General features: G+C 41.0%; 1 protein-coding gene across 1 annotated transcript; it reads left to right on the forward strand.

Annotated features, from left to right (window-relative positions):
* The first annotated feature begins 1818 nt into the window (after nt 1–1818).
* On the forward strand, nt 1819–16436 carry LOC311059091 (RING finger protein 122). Its single transcript, XM_084076720.1, has 6 exons — nt 1819–2998; nt 7922–8078; nt 9890–9932; nt 10044–10085; nt 10885–10967; nt 14827–16436. Exons 1-6 carry the CDS (start codon nt 2974–2976, stop codon nt 14945–14947), a joined length of 471 nt encoding a protein of 156 aa, XP_083932846.1. The 5' UTR covers nt 1819–2973; the 3' UTR covers nt 14948–16436.
* Nucleotides 16437–17310: the final 874 nt, after the last annotated feature.

Consider the following 17310-nt stretch of genomic DNA (forward strand, 5'->3'; position numbering starts at 1 on the left):
CTTTCTGGGTAAATACGTACCGTCTCTGTCGGGTGAAAACCTCATATGTGACTGGGTGCAATGCTTTAGGCCGCAAGGGGGCATTTTTCATTTGTTTTTACAGATTATTAATAGGATCCATTAAGACCGGCAGTATGACTACTCCATACCTAGTGGATCTACAAGCTCACGACACCTTGCAGTGCGAGGCGTCGTGAGCTTGTAGATCGGCTATTTTCACAACGTTTGACTCTTTCTTACGTAATGTTTGACAATTTGGCCAATGTGGTTTTAAAAACGTCTTTAAAAAAAAGAAAAAAGTCCTTAAATTGTAACTTTATAAATGTGCAGACACCCTGTAAGCTATTCATCTGGGGACCCCCTGAAGGTCCCGACCCCCCAGTTTGGGAAACACTGCTTTAGAGGTACCAACGTTTTTCCCGAAACGAACTAACTAATTCACAAACAGACACAAGCATGACGATATTTACTCAAGTACTGTACTTGAGTACAATTTTGAAGTATTTTGACTTTAGTGGAGTATTTCCAATTTTCAGTACTTTTACTTCTACTCCACTACATCTCAGAAGCAAATATTATACATTTACAATTATTTGAAAACTTTAGTTACTAGTTACGTACTTTGTAAATTATTATTATTATTGCAAAACATACATTACGCACTTCTGCCCTGTTTACATTTCGGCCATTTGAAAATAGCCGATCTACAAGCTCACAATCGCGACGCATTGTGAGCTTGTAGATCTGCTATTTTCATACTTTTTATACATTTGAAAAGTTGTGAAATGGGACATTCTGCATAATGACTACTTTGTGCTTAAGTACATTAAGTATACTTTTAGCACTTTTAAGTACATTTTGAATTCCTGACTTTTACTCGTAACTAGAGTGTTTCTATATTTCAGTATTGATACTTCTTTTTAAAGGTATTGTAGGGAACATTAAGCCTAAATTTAAAATATATATATATATATATATTTTGCATTTTTTCCCCTCTATCAGCCACTATATAATGATGCTGGGGTGTTTTAATGCACTGAAACACAGTCCTCCTTCTGAAATCCGTATTTTCCCTAATGTTTATGTGTTCTATGTTTATGTCCGGTACGTAAATTAACGCACGCATGTGCGCGTCCGTGCGCGTCCGTGTCCGTATGAACGTTTTACTTTCGGTTTTAAAACGCTCTCAAACTTCGTTTTTGAGGCACCGAATTTACTTTTAAGATAGCGTGTGGATAGAATGTAGTTGTTTAACTTCATATATGTGGTCAATTTATCATGAAAGAGCCTATTTAAAAATAAAAATTCAGAGAACCAGCAGGGCAGGCATTTCCGCATATTGTATCCCAATAAAGCAACCTGTTTGGGGCACGGTTCCTTGAAATGTACCCTTGCTCTATGGAACTCCCTCCTACGTCACCCCCTGGTGGTCGGGGAAAAGAACTGCTGGAGTGGCGGTGTTTGTTTAGTTCTGAACTTCCCTACTATGCCTTTAACTAAGAAATGTGAGTATACTTTTTCCACCTCTGGTATAATGTGCTTGCTTTGTTGTGCTCCTGCACCCTTTCAGGCAGTTTATGTCTGTCTGTCTGTCTGTCTGTCTGTCTGTCTCTTCCTGTCACCTTGTCTGTGTGCCATCTGCTCTACTGCTACAGTACTTCATCATAGCCTGCAGCTGGAATTGGGGGGAGGTGAGAGAGAGAGAGGGGGGGGGGAGGAAGGAGGGGGCGGGAGACAGGCAGCAGAGCTGTGATGCAGGCAGCGAATCACATGAGCTCGGATCTGTTTACAAACTGAGAGAGAGAGAGAAGAGAAGTGCTGCTCGGCGGTGGGGAACCATTAGGAGGAGGAGAGATAACAGAAAAGGCAACGGAAGACCAGAAAGGTGGGGAGTGGACGTGTGGAAGCCCTGCCTGGTCCTTAGATTTGTATTTGATTATTCCCAGTCGTTTCTAGTATTTGTTAAAAAAAAACAAATCTGTGTTTTTGTGGAGCAGATGGTGGGGGTGGGCTGAGGAGAGAGAGAGAGAGAGAGAGAGAGAGAGGGGAGGACATCGGCAGTCTGACTGACTGACTGGAGAAACACCGCTGGGGGAATCCATCCGGATCATTTCTTTGTTTCTCCCTAATTGGCCACAAGGCAGGATTTCACCACCAGCTCGGGGAGAGGAAACCATCGTGGAAGAAGATCCCAGAGGAAAGAATGTAAAGGACGAGTTAGACTGAGAAGAAAAGGAGAGACAAAGAAAGGAGAGGAGGGGGGGACACAGGAGGGGAGGGGAGCCTTGTGACAATGTTTTGAAGGGAGACAAAGCCAGCAAGAAAAGAAAACTGGGACTTCTATTCATCTTTGCGGATGATTTTCTTTTCATAAATGTGGATGATTGTCAATGACATTGACGTGCTTTCCTCAAAGATCACCGGCTGGTCACCATATGGTTAATTATGTCTTTGTTATGATGGGAAGAAGGGAGAACATTTTAGATTCAGCTTCCCCTCCTCTGTCTGTCTGACACCCACACTGTTGTTTTGCAGCATGACTCTGAATCAAAGCTCGGACCTGTCTGTCAGGAGCTCTTCTTTTTTTGCTTAAACATCACCAGCATCTTCATTTTGCCCAAATCGTCTGCAGAGTAAAATGATCAGTAGTCTCCTTGAGGAATTGTATATATCTTCTACCGAACTCAAAACTCACAAGGTTTGACCTCTATATCAAGTAGTCTATCTACCAAGGAACTATCAGTAGCTGAAATATAATATCATGTTCTTGTAACAGAACCCGAAAAGGAGTGTACAATATAGCCTATTGACTGTGGCTCTGACTCACTGCTCAGGGATTTTGGTAACATCTTTGAAAAGACACCCACGGGAGACTGCTTTAGGATCCAGACGACAGTGACATCAAAGGTCAGGAGGAGACGGTTGGTGGTCCGAAAGGTTCTGGGACTGCCTGGCTCATCGGTCGCTGGTTTCATGCACCCCGTGCAGTGGTGTAGCGGTAGGTAGTAGATAAAAAATAATGAACACATTGTGATATATGATATGGACATTTTATGCAACAATTCAAAGAGTAATACAGTGATAACAAAGTGAGATGAATGAAACGCAGGGGAATGTTTTTTACAAAGAGTATTTCAGCTCCAAAAGAAACCAGACCAAACTAATACAAAAACAGAATCAAGATGTAAGTCAAGCAAACACACATACTGTACAACTGCAATATTGCATTGACAACAGGAGACATCAGGCTTCGTTTGATGGATGGACTAGTTCAGAATCCTGTTATTATGGACAGCAGTGTGTGTAGCAGAATCTTCTGAATGTTGCTTTTAGCCCCTTCAGCAGCACCACTTGGTTCTAAAACGGTCCTCTCTGGTGTTCACTGAGTGGCCTCTACCTTTTAGCACTTTTAGCTCTCTGCACTATCAATGATTTACTAGCATCCTGCTAAGATTACAGATACAGTAGCCTATCTCAACAGTCGTCCACCCACTCCCCCCCCCCCCCCCCCCACACACACACATACACGTACACAAACACACCCACACCGACCTGACCTCATCCACCCCCAGTTCCCCAGACCAGCACCCCATGATGTGCAGTGACGGCCATGACCTATCCTTGGCTCAACAGGCATAGCCTTTGACCCAGCCAGTACAGACCATGTTGAGAGGACAAGAGTAGCAGTGGCACTTGACCTCAGAGGGAAACTAAAAGTAGCCCACTGCTTTCTGCCGCCAGCAGCAGTTTTAGTTTGAGTTAAAAGTCCCCCCTAGCTGAACCCCGAAGCAACGGTTCCTCTGTTGTTGTCCACTAGCACAAAGAGAAGCACACACTTTGGCAGGCGTTCCTGGGCCAAGGAGCAAGTGGAACACATTCCTGGGTGACGCAAGGACGGTTGTAAATGTTCACATACAAGTGCCTTGAAATGGTGGAGAAGTGTTTCAGTTACTGTGAGAGCATATATGTTTTTTAAGATTCCTGGTGTAATCCTCTTCTGGGGAGAACAGGGATAAGGGAATAGTTTAGCTTTAGATCAGACTTCAGGGAGATAGATAGTTGGGTAACACTTTAGTTGTAGTGAACTCAACTCAACTCAAAATGTATTTGTATAACCCTTAATCACTGTGAGAGTCTCAGAGGGCTTTACGCAGGCCCGCATTTTAACAAAGGAAACAAACGATAAAGATGGGACCCCCAGACAGGCGATGGGTGGCGCTATGTGCTGAGTGGAGAATACCCAAAACAAATGCGCTTGTGAACACACACACACACACACACACACACACACACACACACACACACACACACACACACACACACACACACACACACACACACACACACACACACACACATGCTTTTGCACTCATGTATGCATGCCATACACACTAATCCAAAAAGGGCAAGAGTTTATTATTTATATTTTATGAAGAATATAAAAACATTGATCTGTCAATATTTTTGACAACAGCTGGTAAAGTGACTTTAACCACTTGTAAACCTGGCATACGATAGTAGACGACGTGAGGATGTGATCTGCTATTTTTTTTAAACATTTTTAATAGGGCTCAACTGGTGGTTAATAGTATCAAATTATAGCTACACAATAGTAGCATATTGATAATAAATATAACACAATGTGGGAAAGCAATGGTCAATAAGGTTCACAAGACAATTGCTCTAAAATATGTTGCTGTCTGATGCAGGTCAGTTAAGGACACACAGCCATGGCCAAGACTAGAAGGGAACAACATGCAGGTTCAGTGGGTCAGTAGTCCACTGGGCATTTACTGTAAGACTGCCAGGGTTCTGAAACCTTTTCGGCTCGAGACCCTAAAGAGAAATATGGTGACTCCCTGGGACCCAAACTTACAAAAACACATTATAAATGTATGACTTGAGCCATCACTTGAAAAATATTGAAAATAGCCTATCTACAAGCTCACATGATTTCTAGACTGTAAAAATGTTTTTATTTTAAATTCTTTATTTTTAGAAATTGTTAAAAAAAAAATAATGTTTTGTTTTTGAAGGAAAAGTAAAAACAACAACAAGTTTAAAAATGTTCATGCAACCCATAAAAACGGTCTATGACTTAACCACTTAAACCCCAGCATCCTTATTCTGGGGAAGGCTTTCTCTGAAAATAGCAGGTCTACAAGCTCACAACGCGTCGCTTGTAGAACTGCTATTTTCAGAGAAAGCCTTCCCCACAGTAACAGACAACATAAAAGATACTAGTGTTGAGCCCCGAGGGACTCCGGTTACCCATATGGGGTTTAAGTGGTTAAAATTGTTGGGAAACACTGCTGTAGAATATGGTGCTGTCTGGTGCAGAAAGGGAACTACAAGTAGGAGCCTGGGGACATAGGGTTCCACATGGCCTAGATTCCATGGAAAAACGTCACTCTCATAGGCATGTCACACTCACACAATTCACTCACACAGACGGGGGATACAAAACAAAGTGACGAGATACAGCAAGGTTCACAGTAGGGGTCGGTGAAGCCCAGCCCCAGTCCACGCCAATGATTCACAACGCAACAAGTTGCAACTCGCAACCAGTTGCAGCAGTCTGAATTGACCGGTTGCAGGTCGGTGCACTTTTGGGATTCTGTTTCAAGTGGTTACAGTTGCAACTTGTTGTGTTGTTGCGAATCATTGGTGCGGACTGAACTTTAGATAAGACCTGACTTAACCCCTTAAGACCTGAGGCCGAAATGTCTTCAAAATCCTAACAGTTTTCTGAAAAACGTATATTTCTATGTCAGTAGTTCTCAAACATTTTCATATCAAGGACCCCCAAAATACAGCAAGGATTTGAGTTAAAAATGTAAATTCAAAGATTTTCACGATTTTTCTAAAATAGCAGATCTACAAGCTCGTTGACTAACATTGACCGCCTGTCCACCACTACTTAACTTGGAGTCAATAGCATACTGTATCATATATGTTTATAATTATTTGAATACACATATCATAAGCTTATATTTATATTGCTTTATAATGTTTAGGGTGTAACCTTTCAAGTATAAATTATTAGAATATAATATTTATTCTGAAGACAAAAAAAGACGGATTCAAAATAATGATAATAATAATTTATACATCTTGTCTGTCCTTATCTCCATCTGTTTCTGGTCCCATAACACACACACACACACACACACACACACACACACACACACACACACACACACACACACACACACACACACACACACACACACACACACACACACACATATACACACACACACACACACACACACACACACACACACACACACACACACACACACACACACACACACACACACACACACACACACACACACACACACATATACACACACACACACACACACACACACACACACACACACACACACACACACACACACACACACACACACACACACACACTCATCGGAGAACAAAACAGAAAGCTGATATACATGTACACAGTAGCCCAGCACCACATGTGCTCATATCTCCATATCCATCTCAGTGTGAAAAGGTCACACACCGCTAGAAACCTCTCTTGTTATGTTGGTATTTGGAAAAAGGAGTCTTTCCAGATGCACTATGCACAGTATACAGAGAAAGAATGGGGGAGTCTAATTAGGTGATAAAACTTTGAGCTACTGTATGGCACGCATTCATGGGTTCATGCAAATTTTCCTTATAAATTCACATTTGAATTGCCTTGGCCCATGGGGCAAAGCACAAATATGCCGTGAAGAATGTGCTTACATCACTTGATGGTTTTTCGAGTCCCATTCATGATTTTTAAATGGCATGTATAAAACCGCCTTTTTACAGTATGTACAGTAGGCCTACTTTTTCTATGAGCACACAAATTCTCTTTTGACGTTTGTGACAATTTCCAGTGCATTTGAAAACACCACATTCCTCACACATAAGCTATCCTATCTTTGTCCACTTGTGGCTAACACATGAAACACAGTCATAGATTCAAATGCCTAACAGTTTTCATTACCAACGAACAGTAGGTTGTATTCATGTGCGCCTTGTTCTTTGTATGATGGCAGAGCGCTCTGCAGGTTGTGGAACTGGTTCAGAAACAAACGTCAGTGGAGTCCCCCGGCTCTTGGATCCATTTGAGAGTAGTTAAGCTCAGACATGATAGCACACATCTCACATTAATTTTCTGGCAATTTGTAAAGCCACTTGGCCTCTGGTTTCAACTTCTAATTTTCAGTAGACTTCAACTTCAGCTTATTTCATGCTATAGGATCTGATTATGGCCCTCTACCACTGGGTTTCTTTATGGCCTGTTTTCTGACAAGTTGCAAAGCCTTTTGTCTTTTAATGTCATCCCTTTGTTCATAGTCAATTTAACATAGCATCTTACTTATTATCTTTATGTACTGTTTGTCTATTACTGATGTATTGACATATTTCTGATTGTGAAACTTAGCATAGCATGTAGTTACACTGCAATAGTGACTACTTATACTAAAAATGTGTATGGCAATACTCAGCTATTTTTGCTGTTTTTAGCCACTATAAAGTTTAAGCCTACTTATCCATGTTTTTTCCTATTTCAATTTGCACACATGATATCTCAAAGAGCAGTAGACTCTGAGGGCTGCAAGGCTTTTAGATTCTTGTCTTGTTAAACAATTGGCTGACAGTCAATAGTTTAAAAACGTGTCACAATTATCGGCCAAAACCGATACCCATAGCATCTCTTCATTTTATTGAAATTTCAGTCTTTCTGTTCAACATGCTTTATTACCATAATACAAGAACACTTACTGTATATTGCCAATGCCAGAGCAAGATGCATACAGAATAATTGATGAATCCAACATCTAGACTTCAAATGAAGGGGTGACTGCTGTTTACTTCTGTCTCTAGAATGTGATGGATTTGTTTTCTTTCCTCGCAGGGTGTTTGTGTGGTTTTGGACTACAGAACTCAGGTCCCCATTGCAAGATGACATCTGAAGAGATGTACCACCTGCCCCTCAACGTCTACGTCATCATCCTGGGCATCGGCCTCTTCATCTCCATGCTCAGCCTCATCTTCTGCTGCTACCTGTTCAGGTAGGAAGCATTGTGTCACCGCATAGTGTAGATGACAGAGAACCCAGCTTCAGATTGGACAATCACTCGTTTGAATTCACCGGCGATGTGGGAAAACTGGATATGAAGAGCAATAGTACACTGTAGAATCATCGTGTGCATTTAACCCATTAAGGCTAGGAAAGCCTATTACTGTTATACCTTTAAACAGCGGAGTAACAAGGCTACAGTGGGCCCCGACACCGTGGGCCCTCCTCAACCAACCCATCCCCTGTTAGACAGAACAGAACACAGCCGACTGCGCTTTACGGTCTATAAACTAGACCCTCCAGAAAAACGCGGGCAAAAATCCTTGATTATGCGGGCTAAAACTCTTGATTATGCAGGCTAAAATCCTTGATTTTGCGATGAAATATGCGCTTTTTTTTTACAATTTTATGCGGAGAAGTTGCAAAATATGCGGAAAGTTGTGAAATATGCGGCAATATGCAAAATATGCGATATGCGAAAAGTTGGGAAATATGTGAAAAGTTCCGAAATATGCGATGCGAAGCGCATATTATGTGATGCGCATATTATGCGATACGATGTGCATATTATGCGATGCAGCCTTTTTGAAAAACCTTTACCCCCACATAATTCTGCGCCATTTTGCTGATTATGCGGTAAATTCTGCGATCGCATAATCGCATTTTTCTGGAGGGTCTAATAAACCAAGAGGACAGTGCCGCACTGTAGCCTACTGCACAGAGGTCTATCTCCGTTTAGCTTGCCTCTTCTGACTTCCAGTGTGTGCCCAACACAACTGTGTTGTCTGCATCCCCGTAGTTACGCCCCTGCCTTTAAAACCAGGAAAGCATCTGTGTCATTTTAGATGTTGCTAGATTTTCTGAAAACTTAGGTTAGGATTTAGAAGGCGTTTTTAAAATCGGCCTCACGTCTAAATGGGTTAAGACCTGAGGCCAATTCTACAAATGCCTTAAATCAGTAGTTCTCACACTTTCAACATTTTTCAAAAAAGTGCAAAAATAGCAGATGTACAAGCTCGCACAACGTGATGCACTGTGAGCTTGTATATCTGCCGCAAAAATTGAAAATGACAAAGATGCTTTCCCGGTTTTAATGGGTTAATTGTGTGTGTACAAAAACAACTAAATGGGCCCGTAACCCATTTGCTTACATTTGCACACTCAGAGTTACAAATTGCAGCAAAGATTTTTGCTGCATAGTCAATTTATGTTTGGACACACTCATAATAACAGAGTATAATATTTCAGTTGCAGGTGTACTGTAAGATGCTGCCTTTTCACCGGCAGATTAATCCTACAATTGTCCTGCGAAAAGACCTAAAAGACCTAAAATACGGTGGTTTACACAATAATGTGCCAAACCGACAAGTGCATATAGAAGCCACTGGCAGATTTTGGTGTTTTAAAACCTACGCAGGCAAATATTTGGATGTTCTTGTGGGATCCACAATAACGTAGTTAGTACATCAAGCTGTCAAGAGTGCTTTCACAGCCGACCAATGACCAATCCCAGTGTTTACTACTTGTGCGTAGGCGGGTCCATCCCATTATGTTAATGTAATCCATAATAACGCATTCTTGGCACTTATAGAAATGCAGGCTCATACTTGAGCTTGGTATGGGTGTAAATTCCAGGATGAACAACGCTCATGACTCCTCTCACAGTTGACACACGGCATGATAAGACACGCTTGAATAAAGACAGATATGGTACCAACCAGGCATATTGAATATATGCTATATTATGTATATGGATATATGCTTGTTATATACTCTAATAAGTGTTTGTTTCATATTCCACAGACTGAGACGACAAAGTTCAAGAGAACAGTATGGCTATAATGAGGTAATATAGAAGCAACATTGCCTACATTTACTGTTACTGTACTTACTATGTATGGCAACATTAATTAGTCAGAAATGTATGCATATTCAAATTTTTTTTTGTCATCATCAGGTGGTTTTGAAAGGTGCTGGGAAGAAACTGAGCCTTCTTGGGGTAAGTTGTGGGGGAGATTAACAGTGGAGCCTTTATTAGGCAATGGCATACAGTAAAATCCTCTCACTCTTTGGAGTTAAATTAACACAGACATTTTTGGCCAAATAACCAAGAACGAGAATAACAAAGAATTTGTTGCCAACAATAAAAATGTGAACGACATTGTTTCACTCATGGAAAGTATCATGATTGTTCTTTATAATTATGGGTGAGGTTGTCAATTTATATTGCGTCATCATTTTACTCATGTATCACAGCCTAAGGCTGTTAAAGTGCTTCTCTGTGGGTATGGTGATGGAGTGAGAGGGAAGATTTTGTGTTCACCAGGAAACCATCTTTATAACACTGTTGTTTTTCTTGCTGTTGTCAATGGAAATTAGTGACTAAATAAAGAAAATACTGTGCATTCCCAAGCGTACTGGGAGCTTAGCAATATTTCACTGCTGAGAAGTATTTAAAATAATCATAAATAGTGAAAGTACGTGAAATGAAATAAAGTAAAATTGTAATCGTCGTAAGAATTTCTCTGAAAATCCATCTAGCTCTACTAGCAAACAAACACGCAATCAAACAGTTTAATTATATCATCTTACATCTATAATTACTGAGGGTGGGGTATGGGGGGCTTTCAGGTTAGAACTGCTTGGAAGATGGGGGGGGTATGGGGGGGCTTTCAGGTAGGAAGGGGCTAAACGCCCAAAGAGCGCTTCTTCTAGTCAACAGAATAGACGGGATGTGATATTGAATAAGTAGTGGGTTATGGTGAAACATTTCTAAATGTATTTTCTCTGTGCTGCAGCAAACATGTGCCGTGTGTTTAGAAGAGTTCCGCAGCAGGGATGAGCTTGGAGTTTGTCCGTGCTCCCATGCATTTCACAAGAAGTAAGTTTACCAGCCTTGTTTGGACGTCACAGTGACAATGTTTATTTTTATGATTAATACTTTATTAATTTAGGTATAAGAACATACAGATACATCAACAAACAACACAGACATGGAATATAAAATACTCACACAAAAAACAAAACATACAAACAATAGAAACAACAAATGTAAAGTGGTCAGACGCTTACAGCAGTCCACCTCAGCCAAAACCCCAGACAATAAGTTATCTTTATACACCTTTTCCAGTAGATGTATCTTAATTAGAGCTGGAAACACCATTAGAGTCCCGACACGTGTCAGTGATAATGTCCCCATTTTAGATCATACTTGTCCATCCTGTTAAGAAACCTGTATGACAGTTGCTCGTAAGCGACCAGTTGTCCAAGAGAGGTGTACAGGTGCAGATGAGGCTTTCCAGTCTTTGACCAAAAGCCTCCTACCTAACATTTAGGTAGGAGTTAGGTATCTGAGTCACAGTGACAATGTAATTCATGTATGACATTCCTTCCATCCATTCCTGAACAGCTAAATCAATATGCATATTATACCTTTTTTTCAAAGTTTTGTATTTTGTTGCATGAAAATAACTGACAATGTATAAATTAAGCTTTAAAATCCTAGTTAGTACCCCTCCCCCTGTCTCTCCAACAGTATGTCCCTCTTCTATTTTCTTTCTCAGAGGACAAAAAATGCAATGGAATGAGCTCAGTTTACTCTAATTTGATTAAACCATTTAGACCTGAGGCTGATTTACATTTAAGTTTTCATAAAATCTTTAAAAAATATATTCCTGTTGCTATATACATAGCAACATCTACAGTTCCCGGTTTTAAAGGTATAACAACGTATAGGCTTTCCAGGTCTTAATGGGTTAAATATCATTTACGACTTTAGTCCTATTTTTCAAAACAATTTCAAAAAATCTCTCTTATTATTACCCCCCTCTCTTATTATTTCGAAAAACGTTTTAGGCTATAATGATGGCAAAAATAGGCATGCAAGGTTGACTCTCCCTTGCAACTTACCTAATGGGAAGATTACTGCAATGACTCATGTGTAGGGGTTGATTGAGCTTTAAAACCACCACAGCCATACTCACAACTTGACATGAGGAGGGTGGAATATTCTAATGGATAGCGATACTTCCCTTCAATCAATACACTGCAGATCTGATCCAATAAACAAGAAAGGTTTTGATTGATTGAATACTTTATTAGACAGAAATGCAAACAGCCCGAGTACAGTCAAACACGGATAACACCTAAAAAAGTCCTTGCGGTCTTGTTTCCATTGGGGTCCCATGTATTCAATTCATCAACATAACATAAAAAATAACACCAAAATTCAATATCATCACAAATATAAAACACTATGTGTACGAATGGGTGTAAATCCTCCTGAAATGTGGATTCTTAGGCCTGTTTTAAAGGAAGCCAGTGATCCACATTTTTGAAGGGATGGGGTCAGGGCATTCCACACTTTTACCCATGTTTGTTTTATAGGTGGGTGTTACCAGATCGTTGTTGTCGCTCCGACGCTCCCTATAGTATTGTGGCTGTGGGTGTCCCTGTCGCTCACTTTTTTTAGGTATTTAGTCAGATATGCAGGTATTGAGGGCAAAGTCGCATTGACTATTTTGAAAGCCAATCCCATTTTTAATTGCTTAACCCTGTCTTCTACCCTGAGCCATCCTAGGCTAGCAAAATGGGTTGGAAAAAGGTGGGTCATGGGCCACAGGTCGAGAAGTAGTCAAATTGTTTTTTTTTTGGGAGGTTTGAAGCTTAGTCTTCTGTGACATTGAGATGTTGGAGAACCAGGAGGTGCAAGCATAGTCAAAGTGGCATTGAATGAGGGCTCCGGCAAGAGTTCTGAGAGCACTTTTGTTGACAAAAGAAAAATCATATTCTTTGATTTACTTTTTTGATCACCTTTGTTGTCTTGCTTTCACCTGTCAGTTTGTTTGAATACAGCTCAAATGGGTAACCTCTTCTTTGCTAGAGATTACTATGTCATCAACTTGCATTTACCATACTGAGGGAATGTTTGGAACCAAAAATAATGTATTCTGGTTTTACCAAGGTGTAGTGGCAGTTTGTTACTACACACTAGGTGCCTATCAACAACCTCAATAACATGTGTCTTTTCACAATCCCTTGCTGCTGCACCTGCATATGCTCCCTCATTGTAAGCATAAGTGGGTCCGCCATATGACTAAAATGTAACTATAAACCATCAGAAAATAATAACTTCCCTGTGGAATCATCTTTGTGTCCATCAAACCAGTCTGCTGTTCATGCAAATAAACAGCTATATTGCCGAGTATTGGCAATTCAAGCTATCCCCTTTTCTGAAAACAGACAGTATGGAAAGTTGAGAGATAGACAGCAAAGTTGAGGCTCAAGAGAAAAAGTTGTTGTGAGATTCAAATTTGCGTCAGGAAGGGATAATGCGGGTCCGTGACATGGACTCACTAGATATTTTTAGCTTTGGTAAAGAATAGTTTTTGTGTGCAAAGCTTGACTTAATTGTTGAAGCTCATACGAGTCACAGACATTCCATTCTGGATTTTTCCTTTTCTTTTTTACTTAAGACTTAACAGCTGATGTAGTAGTTACAAAAGACGTGAAAAACACCGATTCAACTTGCCGCCCAGAGGCAAGTGACAGGCAAAATACTTGACACGCAAACACTTAACGTGACCTTGCATGTTTGTCTATGAACATGTTTTACTCAGCACTCCCATTCTTGCCCTGCAGCTCAGGTGTAACATGAACAGTAGTGCTTTTTGTTCTAGTTACCTCAAATTGTCAGCAAACGTGTCTCTCTATCACCATACAAGCACACTGTAAATATGCCATAAGGACCATGTTTATGGCTGGTTTGGTTTCATATTGAAACATTTAACTTTGTATTATACTGTATTTGAGACATTGATGCTGTTCAATGCTGATTGAGTTGCTGATCAATGCAGGTCAATCTCTTATCCTTAATTTCCCCAGGGAACATTTCAACAAGACTCAAACAAATAGACATCATTGAGCACAAGAGAACTGTCCTAAACCTGAAAATATGCCACTTTGCTGCCCAGTGGCGTACCCACCATAGAGGCAGGGCAGGCGGCCGCCTGCCCAACTAAAATCTAGCCTCCCCTAGAAAATAAAGTAAAAGACTGAAAAACAGGCAGTGAAAAAAATCCAAAGAGAATAGTGGCCGTCGGACCTCCTCGTCGCAGCCAATCACTACCTTATCCATTCCGCAGAGCGACGTCGCCTATAGTGATGCAAATGTTTGCCTTTATATTTTCATGGGGTGCCAGGAGAGCCAGCTGGGGGTCTGGGCCATCACCTGTAGGCTACTCACCTCGCATAAAAGGGGCTCTGAGTCTGAGAGCAGCTTGAGCCATTAAACTACTGTAACAACATGAAGAGACCACTGCTTAATAATTGATTGATTTATTATACTTGCATATTGTTTTTATTAACGTTTTGTAGTCAGTGTATTGTTGTTGTTAACTTGTTTCCCCCGAGATTTCCCCCCGAGATTTTTCCCCGAGTACCCCCCCTCCCCTTCGGAGGGGGGGGGGGGGGGGTACAGAAAAAAATCTCGCCTGCCCTAAATGTACTTTCTGGGAACGCCACTGTTGCTGCCACTTTGAGTTAAATTAACACTCCAAATTGGACTGTGTTTGCCAAACACCCTGCTAATCTTTGAGTGTGCCATCTCACCCGATTAATGCTGGATATCTTCTGCTCTCACCCAGCACCAGGGGAAAATATGGTCTGCTGTGCACAGAGCAACACAGCTCCCACAGGCTTTGGGGTTCATGACATGACATCTAATGTCCCCACCTCCCTAGGTGTCTGCTGAAATGGCTGGAGATCCGAAGCGTCTGCCCGATGTGCAACAAGCCCATCTGCCGCCTGCAGCCTGACCCCCCACAGGGGGCAGAAGGGCCGCAGAGCCCCCTGGAGGTCTGAGGCTATTACCAACCACCGTCACCACAGGATCGGCGTAAATACCCCTTGTGTTGTGTAGGATAAGCACCTATGTAGAAACTTGATTTGGGATGCTAGAGGAAATGTGGGGAGGGGGTTGGGCATTTGTCGGTGACATCATTGGGGTTATCATCTGAGTCACTTTCCAAGGTGGGAGACGTGAGGAGAGACAACGTGCAATACACCATCTCACTCTCCTCTCAATCGCATCTCCCACTAAGGGTATAATATACAGGGGCTGGTTTCTACTATATATCCTCACTGTTCCTTCCAGTTCCCTTGAAAAGATTGTACCCGGATAGAGAAGAAGTTGGTGATTATTGACGTTTCAAGCACAACTCAAGACCCCTGGACCTTTTAATCGTAAAGATGCCTCAACTGTAGATTTTAATCAACCCCAACACCAGCTAGCTACCACCAGCTTTGGACGTATCAGACACTCCTTCAGCTCTCGTTTAGCTTGCCAATGTGAAGGTTTGTGTAGCCATGTGAATGGACTGTGGATATTTGTGCAATGGACAATTAAAGGAGTTTACATTGATACATTTTTTTATTATTAAAAAGATTAGACCTAAGATGGTGAGCTATCATGAGACAGGGATGGTGAATTATAGCTGTATTATTCCTTTGTTAGGCAGTTGGTGGCCTCCATCCTGTATTGCCAAGCTCTGATTGGTCAGTGGGTTAAGCCATATGGGGTTATTATGGTGTCTGATTGGACCAGATCCCCACCTGCCCCTCCCACTGCTGCCATGACACACACCTGTATAAGGTATCCAGCTATGACCAAGGGTTCAGAGTGACCCAGTCACTAAAGTTATCTCATCAATAGTAAAGTATACTATACAGTACATATATACATATATACAGTACATAGTCTTTAAGTTATTTCTATGGAGTTGTTTTGTATCATAACTGGCTTTCAATAAAAATGCGTAGTGTTTCAGTGATACTAAAGCCCTCTGACTATCATTTCTCTACTAAGAGAGGACAGCTGTGGAACCTTTTGGGAGGGGTTACCAGTGACGTGGAGAGAAGGTGAGAGACTGGTCTTGTCGCCACTTTTAGAGCATTTTGTTTTGAGTTTTGAGTAAGTGCCTCTAGGAAAGTGTCATAGGCATAACGGTAAAACGGTCAGAACCACACGTGACCTTTTTTCCCCCAGATTTCTTACTTTTTCTCCCTATTTAGTTGCTATGCCAATTCCTGATTCCTTTCTAGTCTCTTGCTCCTGCTACAGTTGGTTCTAATGAGAGCATAGACAATCATGCATCTCCTCCGATATGCGTGATGTCTTTTCACCTGACAGAATTATTATTATAATTATTATAATTCATGTATTTTATCTTATTTTACATTGTATGCATGTCCTGTGTTAGTATTGGTAACAAGGTCTATGAAAAAGTGTGCACCATACATTTAAGAACTGAGCCTCTCTGCTGTAGTGATAAAAATAGGCACGTGTCACTGATATCAACTCCCTCTTAATGCTGGCTGGCTCCTTGTCTAAGTGAGGTGACCGATAACACTTCCCTTTCTGTTGAAACGTTTTGATTCTGTGTAATACTGCCATGATGAGTGCTATAAACATTTGGAATATTTCAAACTTTAGAAATATTTATGCCCAGCCCATTTCTTTCTTTATTGTCTTTGTAGAGACAAGACAGGAAGAAAGCTGAAGAGTAGACAGTCACTGTATGTATAGGGAAGACACAAGATAGATGTTGACATAACAGGTATTTATGGGTAACACATTACTTTACAGTGGCCTTGTTCGAGTGTATGCCTTACACAATGTTATTGTGTACATAGTCTCTCGAGCCAGACTGTTGACTCACACAATTTTCAAATGCTTCCGTCATACAGCCTGTGCAAAGGAAGCGCAGAAAATGATCCGGGGGTAAAGTGGATGTCCCGCCTCCCCACTGCTCCCGTTTTGTCTTTGCAGTAGCGTAAATTTGTCCTACTGTAAATCAAATTAGTAGAAGCATAATATAGCTTGCTGCTTAGCAGAAGTGTAAATTCAAAAATATGTTTTAAAGATATGTTAAAATATATGTTTGTGAACGGAAATGACAGCTTCCTTTCTCTGCTTTTAGGAGGTGTACTTCCAGACTTTAGATAGCATTCAGAGATTGTGGACTAGTTGTCTGGCTATGCAAGACTGTAGTGTACAATAACATTGTGTAAAGTAGCCTATTTAATGAAATTCTCTCTTTTAAACAGTTACAATTACTCAGAATCACTGCATATTTAGAACAACTTTTCCATCATTCAATACACTGGGATAAGCGTCAAAGGAAATGTTACCACACAATGAAAAGGCAGATATAATGTACTGTTAT

This window comes from Gymnoscopelus microlampas (assembly GCF_963454915.1).
Source record: "Gymnoscopelus microlampas genome assembly, chromosome: 13".
Lineage (NCBI taxonomy): Eukaryota > Metazoa > Chordata > Actinopteri > Myctophiformes > Myctophidae > Gymnoscopelus > Gymnoscopelus microlampas.

Coding starts and splice junctions, on each gene's coding strand:
- LOC311059091 (XM_084076720.1), top strand. CDS start 2,974: ATGCACCCCGTGCAGTGGTGTAGCG. Junction 9,933..10,043: donor AACAGTATGGCTATAATGAG/GTAATATAGAAG, acceptor TGTCATCATCAG/GTGGTTTTGAAAGGTGCTGG. Junction 10,968..14,826: donor TCCCATGCATTTCACAAGAA/GTAAGTTTACCA, acceptor CCACCTCCCTAG/GTGTCTGCTGAAATGGCTGG.